Genomic DNA, 13,521 nt, shown 5'->3' with positions numbered 1-13,521 from the left:
ATGTTCTTTTTATAAAAACTTTTTATTATTATTATTATTATTATTATTATTATTATTAGGGCTGAGCTCCGGATATTCGGCACTGATTGGCAGCCAATATTCCAATATTCGTTTTTAAAAAGACTGATTAAAATACAAACAAAATGCAACTCAAGGCCCACTTAATTCAGTTTGTTTAAGCACTTAGGCTTTTGTACTGCTGCAGTGCAATATTTCGATTTTATATTTTGAAATTCGTTAGATTTTATTACTTTTAGCATTTTGAGCTTAGATTAGTTGGTTATTTTCCAATTCCATATTTATTTTTTCTGTTCGTTATGTTCTATCGGTTATTTTCTTTGCGTTTTTTTGTAGTATTCTTTTTTTTTTTTACTGCCTGCAGTTCAATATTTAGAATTTATATTTTTGAATTTGTTAGATTATATTTCTCATAGCATTTTGAGCTCACTTTAGTTGGTTATTTTCCAATGTCATATCTATTTTTCTGTTATTATTAAATGTTATTAGCTTATGAGCTTCTAGCTAAATTATTTGTCATTTAGCATACATAACTTCTCACTGATCTTTTTAATGAATGTTGATTTATTAATTTAAAAGCTGTACCTATAAGTATTTTAAGCCAGACAGACACTGTGTGTTTTATAATGAGTTCATCTGCACTTTTGAATGGTTTGTCCTGTAGGAAAGCACATGCGATTTATATGCTGACACTGTTGTCTGACTGAGGAGCTGCTAGATGTTCGTCAAATGCAGCCTGTAGGCAGAAAAAATCCTGCCAGAACTGACTGGATCATGCACGTCTGCCCAACCATCCCCAGCCGCAGCCCATTTTAAAGCCACTAATTTAGTGGAGCATTAAACTATAAATCTGAGATGTACCTACTGTACTTATTCATCTCTGCCCCCAAAACTGTCCATTAGCTTGCTTGACAGATGCGCCAAATCCCCCTAAACCCCCCCCCCTCCCCTCTGCGAGCACGCGCCGTGCTCAGCACACCAATTAATTCATGCATTGAGCTTTAAACGTGCTGCTGAGCTGTAACTGGTGAAACATCACAAAAATCACAGTGATTTGTTACGTTAAAACAAAGACCATTTTCTGACCCGACAGGATCAGTTTCTCGGCCAGTCCGGCCGGTCCGAGTTCATGCAGGGGGTCAGTCAGGCTGGCGTTCAAGCTCGGGCTCAGGCTCGAGTTCGGGCTTGGGTTCAGGCTCATGTTCAGGTTTGGGCTCAGGCTCCATTTCAGGCAGATAATCTAAACTCTAGTATGCAGAACTCTTTCTGTTCAGCAGAACAAAATTTGAAAAAGCGCATAGCTTTGCTTACTTGTCCAGACGCAATAATATTGTAATATTATGTTTAGGGGTGCGGGAAATTTTCGATTCTTGCGAAACATGAACGATTCTGAATCGATTCACAAATGACAAAAATCGATTTTCTAAACGTTATCTGAGAACATTGCTCGCCGGCCCGGCAAGCGACTGCTCCACCGCGGCGCACTGAGTGGTCAGGCCGGAGTGCGCCGGGGTGGAGCAGCCGCGCTTCAGTCGCTGGCTGGGCCGCCCTGCGCCGCGGGGAGGTCACGGCGGATTAGCCTAGCTTCAGTCGCTCGCCGGACCGGCGTGCACCGCGGGAAATTCTATTGCCACAGAATCGTATGTTGTTTCATAAGAACTTGCAGTAGTAGCTACATTTGCATTGCCACACACTGACCTGATGTCACTGTGGTCTATTTTGCATTTTTTATAGATGCTTTAATTATTGTTTAGCTTTAACATTGTAGTATGTTGTAAAAACCCTGGAAGCAAAGCCCTCCACAGAGTATATCTTGTCTAATGCAGCAATAAGAAGTGACCCAGCATTTTGACTCTCCTGTCTGCAGATGTTAATTTAGATACATATTTTACAAACATTTTTTTATTAGCTGCTGGCAGAGGCGCTACAGGTGTACTTTTTTAGTTTTTATTTCTTTGTTCGGTTCTCTGGAATGTGTGCTCTCCTTGCCATTTGATTTAATATAAATATAAAATAAAATGGAATGTTTTCAAATGGAAATAAAATTGAAGTTAATTCATTCTGTATTGCTACAGAGAATGTATTACCAAGATGCATCAATAATTGTTTTTATAATGGCATCGCAGACCTTTGAATCGTAATCGAATGGAATCGTAAAGTGCTTGGAGATTCCCACCCCTAATTATGTTATTGTTCTACTCTTCTGCTGAGTTTTTCGTTTTTGATCTTTTGAAATTCGTTTGATTACATTTTATTGGGCTTTTGGTTAGTTATTTTCCATTTTCATATTTATTTTTATTATTTATTTTGTTATTAATTTTCCATTATTTTAAAGAGCAGGCCCTTATCTGCCTCACGGAGTAATACTTTGACTTTTATTTCGCCAGAAGAAACTTGAGACTTGACTTGGACTTAGCGGGAGGTGGAGCTAAGAAAAGGAAAAAAACAAATATCAGAATACCAAAATTAAAAACGAATACCTACTCAAAGCGAATATCCGAATACCCGAATATTCGGTTCCAGCCCTAATTATTATTATTTACACAATCTCTGTATAAAAATCAGAATCTACTGTTGTTTACAAAATCAGTTGTATATAAACTGTTGTACTATATAACACGTTACTATTTGTTTTGTTTAAGGACTTTATTCTTTAAATTAATAAAATGAATGCGGGTCATTTTGATTTGTGTGCATTAGAGGGGTATAGTGAATGGCTTTTATTCAAAAATTAAGAAAGGAAAAAATAAAATAAGGATGTACTGTGATTAAAAACAAGTTAATTGAGGCATACCTTGGATAATTAATGACTGAATTAATTTATTGCTAAGATATATCATAAAAACTCTCAGCCATACATGAAGGTCCATAGAAAATGTGGGTCATTTTGACAGATGTTGCGCCAGGTGCGCTTCCGCAGCGCAGTTAAATGGTCGTGTCTAGCAGAGGAAACTGACCTGCTGTTTCGTTTTTACAAATTAACTCCTCTTATAAGATAATGGGGATCTGCACATGCATGAGCTGGAATTATGGCCGTGGAGTTTAGTTTCTCTGCGTGATCCTGGTCCATGCCCAGCTCGAACTTGGGCCAATTTTATCAGACTTCTTACTACCAAATGTGGTGTTAAAATCGTGTTCGGGTTTGTAATAATAGTTTATGATCTTTTTGGGTCCATCAGACCTCCAATATCCACATCAAGCGGGTGAGTAGCACAGCGCAATTTATACCGGAGTCAAGCTATCCGCGCTTCGGAAATTCCCAGTCAAGTCATCCGCGCTTTAAATTTAGATGCGCCTATACTCGCGATATTACGGTAAACAGAAACGCAGGCAGAGAGCACGCTGAAAAACACAGAGAAGGGGGAGACCGACACGTTTCAGTCGGTTATATTAATTTAGACATACATTAAGCCCAAGAACGAGAAGAAACGGATTAAAATAACTCACCTCACTGTAGATTTTGTGCAGTACATTATCTATGTGACATAGTACCATAGCAATCCCATCATTTTTTGAGAGAGAGAGTTTTATATTAAAATTATTTTTTTTCAATCATTGCTTCAAATTAAATTTCTCATGAGTTTCCCAAAATGTCTAAACAGATCCATTACCTTGTAAAAGAGTCCATCTAGGCTATAACTGCTGCAAGTGTGGGCAAATTGCACTGTATTGTTTATTTTATATTATTTAAATGATTTATTATTCATGCATAAAATAAAATTTCTCAAGATTTTCCCATAATGCCAAAACACGTCCACTACCATTTGAAAGAGTCTGTCCTAGGCTATCACCTCTGCACGTTTGGGTATATTTCACTGTTCTGTTTATTTTATGTAATTTTTTTAAATTCATGCTTAAAATAACATTTTAACATAATGCCAAAAAAATAAAATAAAACTAAAAGTACAGCAAAGTTTGCCTAAGTTCTCCTTTTCCTTGTGGTCTTGTGAGGTAGCCAGTATTTCCCCTTGAATCCTGTGGCCTGGGTCAATCCTCTAACCAAATGATATTTCATTTTGGGTTCACTGAACTGTTCCACCATTAGACTGCTCAGCATATTTCTAAACAGTATAGTCTAGAAATCACCTGTTAAAGACACCTGTGCTAGAAACAGGGGGTGTGAGTTTAAAACCAATTTTTAAATCTAATACCTCAAGTGCAAGGGGCTATCTATAGTGAAACCTTCAGAAATATGCAGTTCTGATAGCCTGAGGAACTGATAGGATTGCCTCACAGTGATGCCTTGTGATGGCTTATTGGAGAATGAATTTACATCTAATACTAGCAAGTATTAAAAATAAACAATACAGTAAAATTTGCCCAAACTTGCAGAGGTGATAGCCTAGGACCTACTCTTTCAAACGGTAGTGGACCTGTTTTGGCATTATGGGAAAATCTTGAGAAATTTTATTTTAAGTATGAAAAAAAAAAAATTAATATAAAATAAACAATACAGACTCTTTCAAATGGTTGTGGAACGGTTTTGGCATTATGGGAAATCATGAGAAATTTTAATTTTAAATATGAATAATATACATTAAAATTAATATAAAATAAACAGTACAGTGAATTTTTCCCAAACTTGCAGAGGTGATAGCCTAGGTTGGACTCTTTCAAATAGTCATGGACCTGTTTTGGCATTATGGTAAAATCATGAGAAATTTTAATTTGAATATGAATAATATACATTAAAAATAATATAAAATAAAAAATAAAGTGAAATTTGCCCAAACTTGCAGAAGTCATAGCCTAAGACAGACTCTTTCAAATGGTAGTGGAAGTGTTTTGGCATTATGGGAAAATCTTGAGAAATTTAATTTTAAGCATGAATAATAAATCATTTAAATAATATAAAATAAACAATACAGTGCAATTTGCCCACACTTGCAGCAGTTATAGCCTAGATGGACTCTTTTACAAGGTAATGGATCTGTTTAGACATTTTGGGAAACTCATGAGAAATTTAATTTGAAGCATGGATTGAAAAAAATAATTTTAATATAAAACTCTCTCTCTCAAAAAATGATGGGATTGCTATGGTACTATGTCACATAGATAATGTACTGCACAAAATCTGCAGTGAGGTGAGTTATTTTAATCCGTTTCTTCTCGTTCTTGGGCTTAATGTATGTCTAAATCAATATAACCGACTGAAACGTGTCGGTCTCCCCCTTCTCTGTGTTTTTCAGCGTGCTCTCCGCCTGCGCTTCTGTTTACCGTAATATCGCGAGTATAGGCGCATCTAAATTTAAAGCGCGGATGACTTGACTGGGAATTTCCGAAGCGCGGATAGCTTGACTCCGGTCAATTTATTTGTGGAGCAAATACACAGGTTTGTCACAGATGTGTTATTCATTTGTGTACAGCTGAATTTGATTAATATTTAATGAGAAATACAAGCTGCCGAAAATAAGATATTATTTTAGCTGGGTAGAGGAATTTGAATAAATGAATTGGATACAATGCATTTTTACTGCATACAAGTTCAAGTATATTTTGGTAAGCTAAGAGAACACCCTTCAATTAAACATGTTTCATTCAAATTTCAATCAGATAAAGTAACAAGCCCCTATTCTCCCCGTGCAGAACTCGCCACCTGATTGGCCGACAGAGTCGGCCGACACATATTTGATAAGACCTGACTTTAAGCTTTTCGTCCATGTAAATTATATACGGGTAGCTGTATAAACGGGTATAAAAGTTGTATTACAGCCGATTAAAATAGATATAGATTTTTTATGGCTCAAATTTCTTCAAGCACTGTTTGGATATAAATGAGGATTCCTAGAGACTGTTTTGGTGGATCTGCTTGTTTGTGGAGCGGAGTTTGAGGCTGGAGTGTGAGGTGAGCACGGGGTGGGGGCTGGGTGTGTGAGCGCGTGTCCTGAAGTGAACCCCGGCGGATCAAAAAGCTGCGGTTAAAAGTATAAGCACATTTTCGGCTCTAATTCAGGAACCGTACATCCTACAGTAAAAAGTTCCGTATATTGTTCCGTAATCCGGAGGTTTAGGCGGATCGAATGATGTATATGTCCGCATTGGATCAAAAATTATACGTACAAAAAATGTAAATATGGAAATTAATAATCATAATTCTAATAAACAAGGCATATTTCGCCATAAATGTTTATTTTCTGAAAAGATATAGAGGTAAATAGGCTAGATAACTGAAAAGTAGAGATTCTAAGCTTAAAAATAGCATATTGGGTGTCTATAATTATTCATAAACACAGCCAGGTATTAATTATGACATATTTCTGGCCCGTCGGCGGCCAGATTTGATGATGTGTATTGGGCTAAAATAAACTACGCTAAGTCGACACTGCAAACGTTGCGCAATAGCTGACAATTCAAGATTATTTACATATCTGGCCTCTTTTTACCCTCCATCACAGCCGACTGACGCTTCGTGCTATTATGTTGCTATATTTAATTTTATCGCTCCTGAAAAGACCACTAGTGGGCACAACCAACTCAAACATTTGGTTGGGGAGAATTCCCTCAGATGGTTGAACCCATCTAATCTACTGCGAAGTAGGGGCTGTGCTGTCAGATGAATAGAGAATGCATTCGTAGTTGAATGGAAATGAATGCAAGAATAAGATTAGATAAGGGACAGATAAGTGTTAAAATTATTTTTTCCGTCCAACCGGCCAAAACTCGAGATTGACATGAGCCGGCCCATCGGGAATCCTCCCGAATCTCCCGATTAGCCACTCCGGGCCTGGCTGGGTTATGCTGCATAATTGTTTAGTAACTTTTAGGCATGCCGTTTTTATTTTAATCTAAAAATAATAAAAATGTTGACTTATTTCAATTGTTCGTGGAAATAATTAAATGTTTTATTTTTTCTACTAAAGAAGATGTATTATTTTTATTTATTTTATATTTTAATTATTATTATATATTACGTTTTTTATTTCGTTTATTAATGTACTCTTCTTTAATAAATGAAATAGACTAAAATAATTTATAATTAGATAAAATACATAAAATAAATGCGCTGTCTGGCCTATTTTACAAATCCCAGTCAGGTCATTATGTCCAATTAAGCCTATGCGCTAGTAATAATAATACTATTATCGTTATCATCATGCTTATTATAAGTATTATATTAGTATCATAATATTGTGTTATTTGTTTTTTTTATTATTAATTTCGTTCTTTTCTTATTTTACACACACACACACACACACACACACACAATTGAACATTGTATTGACCACTGGCATTTAGGTTTTAATTGTGGAACCATTTCATTAATGAAATTCAAATAGGAACAAAAATATAGGTGGCAAACATTTAATAATAATAATAATAATAATAATAATAATAATAATAATATCTGAAAAACGTAGCTTATTTAATCTGATTTTCAGGAGTTTTCATACATCTAAGCATATACTTTTGGTTGTGTTGCGGGTGCTTCAAATTTGATTTATATGTTATATATAAAACATCACAGTTTTACAGCTTTTTGTAAAATACCCTTATGCCATGTTGTGCCTATTTTTGTTTTTAAATTGTTCTAAGCCTATTGGTGTTTGATTTTTTTAAGTGATTTTTTATTTTATCATATTTCCTTAGCTGTAGTATATAAACATCTGAAGCAGTACTAAAAAAAACAAGAATCTGAATGTTAACAGCTTGGATGTTAAACCAATGATCTGTCTTTGCAAATCAGTATTTGCCCATGTGGCCTGAGACTTTCTATCTGGGCATGTACATTACTAATGTTCGTAGTGCAGAACAGATGTCATAATATCCTAAAAGAATCATGAAATTTACATTACAACTCTTTACCATAAAATACGTTTTACACGGAATGTGGCTTAATCCAATATCTTACCTGAATTATTGCCATAAAGCAAAACTGCACCAGAGCTTTGTCCAAGAAATCCCCGCTGAACAGTCCTTCATCCTTAAGTTCCCCGAACAGTTGGATCCAGTGCTCTACGCCCGCCTTCCGCATCTGTCCCCACCAGCTCTCAATTCGTTAGTTTGCTGTGCTTGTTCCTGTGATGTAGCTTGCATTACCAGCTCTGTCATCCTCATTGTTTCGCCGCAGATACATCTGGATATCCTTTATTGTCACGTTCTCTGTGCCCATATCCGAGCGTACAAGCCGCGGGCAACCTCCAAAACGCTCTATTGCCTCCACAAAAAATCCTCCAATAACTTTGGAGTTGCTGTTGGTATAGGATGCCTTCAACCAAATAATCCTTCGAGAGAATCCATCGATACATCCATTAATGCATATCCCATATGGTTTGAGTTTGTCGTATGAATCAACATGCCATATGAAATTAGGACCCTCAGAGAAATACAGTCTTCGACTAAGACGACGTCTTTGGCGAGCTTGAGAGCTTACGGGGTCGAGAAGAGCCAAAAGAATCCTCACATCTTCTTTCCTGACCCGTATGCCTCTTCTGACACACTTAGTGTACATCCACCGGAACCCATGCATTCTACCAGAACCTTGCAGTTGATCAATTATAAAATCAATGACCTCTTCTATATTGTCATACCGCCGTCGATAGAGATCACTGACCCGAAGAAACCGCTTCAGCTGCCGTTTGCTGATTGAGATGCCTTGCTGTGCAAGCGAAGATACAATGTCATCATAAGGCATATTCAAGTCAAAATAAAATCGAATAAGCGAATCTCTGTCCATTATAACAAAACAGACCACATTCAGGGGTCAGTTAGCCGTCTTGTGTGCAGGAGGAAAGCATGTCTGGAAAGTTTTTTTTTTCAAAATGTGCATTCAAACCGTTTGCTCGAATTAAAATAAAACGTGAGCACGAATAGCAAAACGTGAGCACGATTTAAAGAAAACGTGAGCACGAATAGCAAAACGTGAGCACGATTTAAAGAAAACGTGAGCACGAATAGCAAAACGTGAGCACGATTTAATTATTTTTTTTATCCACGGCCCCTCCGGGGCTCCGTACATTTCTCTTAATTTCATTAATCTTATTTCTAAGTGATTGCAGAAATAACTAGGCACAAACCCCTAAATTGGTATAACATTTGGTGAATTAACAATTTCCAAGGCATTAATTAAGTTTTGACACTCTCTTAAGTCCGCAGTCCCGTCCTAGTGATGGTGTTGCAAATGTTCCAAATGTTTACATTAACTCCGAGGTTTATGACTTGGAGGAATGTAAACAGAATTTTACCCTAAACTCGCATTTAGGGCTCTCGAGCGAGGCTGAGTGAAGAAATAGTCAGTAAATGTCATTTTGAAATTTAAGGTTGTTTGAAAAAGATTACTCCAAGGCTTCTAGAGTGTTCTTCTGGGGGTGATTGTAAAGTTAGAACATTCCTTTTAGACCATAAGATGGGGGTAGTGTGTGTGTGTGTCCAAGCCATGAAGAAATCCTCTGGTTAATCCACTACACATGTCTACAAGCAATGTAATTGATGGCAATCATGTTTATATTTGTTTTTCAGCTCTCTAAACAGGAATTGATGTCCAGCATTCCAGCCCAAGATGAAAAGCAGCATCCTTCTGACAATTCTGACCGTTGCAGAAAACATGTGCCGAACAATAAAAGGAAAAAAAATCAAGGTAAATTATTACGTTTTATATTTCATTATTGTTCAGTAACCTAAAATAAAATTTCTATGCATATTTATCAGGCATGGGTTTGTGTAGCTGTCCAACATATTTTTGTAAATACAGAATAAATAGAATGAGATACATGTTAATTTAATTCTCTGTAATCTTATAGAGGAGTGTACCATACACTTGAATGCAGACACATACCCGTATGAGTAGATCATTAGGAGGAGAGTAAGGGAGGTGAGTACATGGTCTGTGATCATTTTTGTTTAAAACAGGGTTCGTTCACTTATGAAAAACCTGGAAAAGTCATGGAATTTGAAAACAGCAATTTCCAACGTGTCACGTCTGCACAGATATTTTAAAGAATGTACGGTCATGAAAATTTGCAGGTTTGGAAAAGTCATGGAAATTTATTAGTTGAAAAGTGAATGAACCCTGTTAAAATGTCATTTTATCAGTGAAGTTTAATGTACAGAAAGCCAGCTGTAATTGATTCATTGTAATTGAGTTACTATTCTTTTGAAATGAAAGTTGACTTCTACAAGCAACAAACATAACATTTCGAAGTACAGTGGCGTCGACTCATTCACATTAACAATGTCAATAAGTTAATTAGCAAAACATGCATCAACATGTTTAAGTAATGGCAAATAATGGTAGGTGGCTGCTATGCATGAGTGTGTGTAGCAAAAGCATTCCAGAGCAGATGATCAGAACTGTAGTGTAACAGCACTGTGATGCAGGTGAGGTTTGTAAAAAGTGCTGTACAATATCCCATTCTGAGTTTAATAAAAAAATCTGCTGTACTTCATGCAGATAAACAGGACTCATTATGCCCCTTCTCAGAGTAAGAGTGCAGACTCAGATTCAGTTAAAAGTGTACTGAATTTGAATGGAAGTAGTGAGAAGCAGGCTGGCATAAAGTACTTACAATATGTTGTCTGATTTTTAGCGTTTGAGAAGTAGGGAAGGGATTGTTTAAATATTGTTTAATTTGGATGATAGTTACCTAAAAATATATCTTATGCATCTGGAATAATGATATGTTGAAGTCCAGTTCATTCATTCTTACATTTACTGCAATGCTGAAATGTATTTACATTTTACTGTTTAAACAAATGTTAATAGCAAAAAAGGATGCATACAATATAGGCATATAATTAACTAGATTCATTAAATAATTTTTAAAAAGATTTAAAAGAGAGCTCTACATGTAACCATATAAGTCAGAGTTACAGTCATGGACGAGGCGGTTTGCACCTTTTATTCCCTGGAAATGAAGTATTTCTCTCAGAAAATCATATAAAATAACTTGTTTTATTATTAGGGGTGTCACGATTTCAATATTTCATCGAAATCGATCGAAGTTATGTCATGGTCTCGAACATGTCTGTCCCATTTCCCCAATTACAGCTCCTTCCTTCTATTCCTCATCCTCCTCTCCTCTATTCCTCCACCTTTTTCTGGGGAAGGAGGAGTAGGAGAGGAGGAGTAGCAAAAGTTTCTGGACGCAGCCAGTGTAGGGCCCAGTGTCAGAAAGCTGGATTTGTGTTCTAGGTCATGGGTCTTGCATTAAGACCATGACCCTAAACATACAGTACTTCAAAATACACGTAGAGATGGATGGAAATAAGGTGATGGAGACTTCTGGATTGGCCACCAATAAGTCTAAATCCCTTTGATCACTTGTAGAGAGATCTTAAAATTGCTGTTGGGAAAAGAATCCTTTCAATTATTAGAATTATTAGTGGCGCAGTTTACAAAATGGTGTGAAATTCCAGTTGATGGGTGTAAGAAACTTGTTGATGTTTACAGGAAGTGATTGATTTATAATGTTTTTTTAAAGGGTATGCAAACAAATATTAAGTTGAGGGTGCCAAAGATTTTGTCTGGCACATTTTTTGATTTTTGCGTGAAATAGCAAATCTGGCTGTTTTTTGTGCAGTTCCAATACACACAAACGAAAGGAACATGTTTATAACAAATCATGTGGAGTTGCAATCATTTTTTGGGAGATAAACTTCATTTTTATGGGACCAAAAATCAAGGGCCAACATTTTTGGCTATGACCGTATAATCTGTGCATAAATTATTAATTTTCTAAAAGCTTCAAATGTGCCTCAACCAATTATATTTTAGTATCAGATATTTTATGTATTACCATACGTAAGTCTACTGACTGGTCCGTTCACCCTGTTATTAAATTTCCTATAACTTTAATGTTTGTTTTTCCTCAAGGGCAAGAAAGAGGTCCTTGTCCGCTGGAAACCATGTTCTGGATGGTAAGTGAGTACTTCAAAACAATACAACTCATTAAATAAAAACAGTCTTGCTTGCTTTAAATTTAATATATTTAGTTGATATTGAATTTTGTTTAATAGGGTTCTTTAATCTGCAATGGAAAATCAGCAGTAAATAAGACAAAATAAATATGTGCGTGATTGCCTAAATCCACCCTTCAAATAATAGCTGGTCTGTGGTGGTCTGACCTGTGGCGTCCTGAGAATTAATCAAGAGGGTGAAAGGAGGATAATAAAGTACGCTGAGAAACAGATATAGAACTGCAGTTGAGAGGGTACTGACTGCAGCCTGCGGGAAGGCTGAGCTGGACGTCCAGCGCATCCAACCCCGCCCACATTATCAGCGTCATTCTGCCCAGTCCCGCCCACTTTGTTAGCGTCATGTCTTAGCTCCACCTCTGAACGGAAGTGGCCAGTGTACGGGGCAGTTAGCTGTTGTTTTTTATTCAGATTTATTCGGATGTTTTAACTAATATACAATTTCTATCGATTAATAATATTTTTTTTATTCTGATTTTAAATAAAGTGTTTTACCAATATAAAAACATTCTGCGCCTTCCGGCTTAAATACTGTGTGTACTAAGCTCCCGAGACTGACGAGGCGTGACGCGGACAATGTGGTACTACTGAATGCAGCCTGCGGGAAGGCGGAGTTGGACGTCCAGTGCGGCCGCAGGCTGCGGTCATGAATTATGAGTGAAAATATGATCAGTGGGGCTGAAAAATGATTTATAAATGTTGAAAGAACTGTCAGTACATAAATGGATACATTTTCTAATTTTTGTTTCACTTTTTTGTTTTGCAGTGGTTTGGCGTGGAAGGACACATGGGAACCATCTGATGAATTTGGTGGTGATTGATTAGAAATAGTACACTGATCTATAAAATTTGTATCTGTTTGTTTCCAGTGCCTTTCATTTGCAAATAAAGGGGAAGTGGGGATTGTTTTTTCCCTGCTGGAAACTTTCATATCTGTTCATTTAAAATAAAAAGTAATTGCAGACACAATTTGAGTGTTGATTGTGTAATAACTAGCCCATTTTTCTTGCCCTATGCAGCTTTGGAATACTAATTGATTCTTACACTTTAGGCATATAACACAAATGGAGAACCCAAATAGTTTTTATTTATTTTTTTATTTTTTTTGTTGCTAGCAAGAAATGCTTGTCATGTTAGCACTGGAAGTAAAGGAAAATGTTCAATATGTTATTGTGAATAATATGTTGTTGTTTTTGCTATTAATAAACAAGAAAAAGAAATAAAAATTTAAAGTAAAGAATGAAGTTAACACATTAGTGCAAAGACCAGTTTTGAATATTCAAAATCCAAAAATAAAAAAAATCTGTTAAATCATTTAAAATAAAGTTTCCATTTCTTGTTGTGATGGAGGATTTATGACTTTTATTGTAAAATCCTGATTTCATTACTTGTATTTTAACTGGGCATATACAATGTAAACATTACAGTTGTTTAAAATGTTTAATTCTAAATTTTTAAATGAGTGGAACCAGACTTGTAGATGCAAAAAAATACACTATCAGAAGAAATTGGTTTTATATTCAGCACACCTCAGTTCTGTAAATAAGGTCACATGATCACATTCACACACTGTCAGAGACATCGTTAATGAGG

General features: G+C 36.1%; 1 protein-coding gene across 2 annotated transcripts in view; it reads left to right on the top strand.

Moving 5' to 3' along the window:
• Positions 1-12,897, top strand: part of LOC111196333 (mucin-4) — a 47,939-nt gene extending 35,042 nt beyond the window's left edge. For both annotated transcript variants that reach the window (XM_049473613.1, XM_049473612.1), the window contains exons 5-8: positions 9,475-9,592; positions 9,756-9,826; positions 11,828-11,871; positions 12,695-12,897. In XM_049473613.1, coding sequence (XP_049329570.1) covers positions 9,475-9,592; positions 9,756-9,802 — 165 coding nt within the window. In that variant the 3' untranslated portion in view covers positions 9,803-9,826; positions 11,828-11,871; positions 12,695-12,897. The remainder of the gene's footprint in view (positions 1-9,474; positions 9,593-9,755; positions 9,827-11,827; positions 11,872-12,694) is intronic.
• Positions 12,898-13,521: the final 624 nt, after the last annotated feature.

This window comes from Astyanax mexicanus, unplaced genomic scaffold (genome assembly GCF_023375975.1).
Source record: "Astyanax mexicanus isolate ESR-SI-001 unplaced genomic scaffold, AstMex3_surface scaffold_41, whole genome shotgun sequence".
NCBI classification, from domain to species: Eukaryota; Metazoa; Chordata; class Actinopteri; order Characiformes; family Acestrorhamphidae; genus Astyanax; species Astyanax mexicanus.
This window is presented reverse-complemented; position numbering and strand designations above follow the sequence as displayed.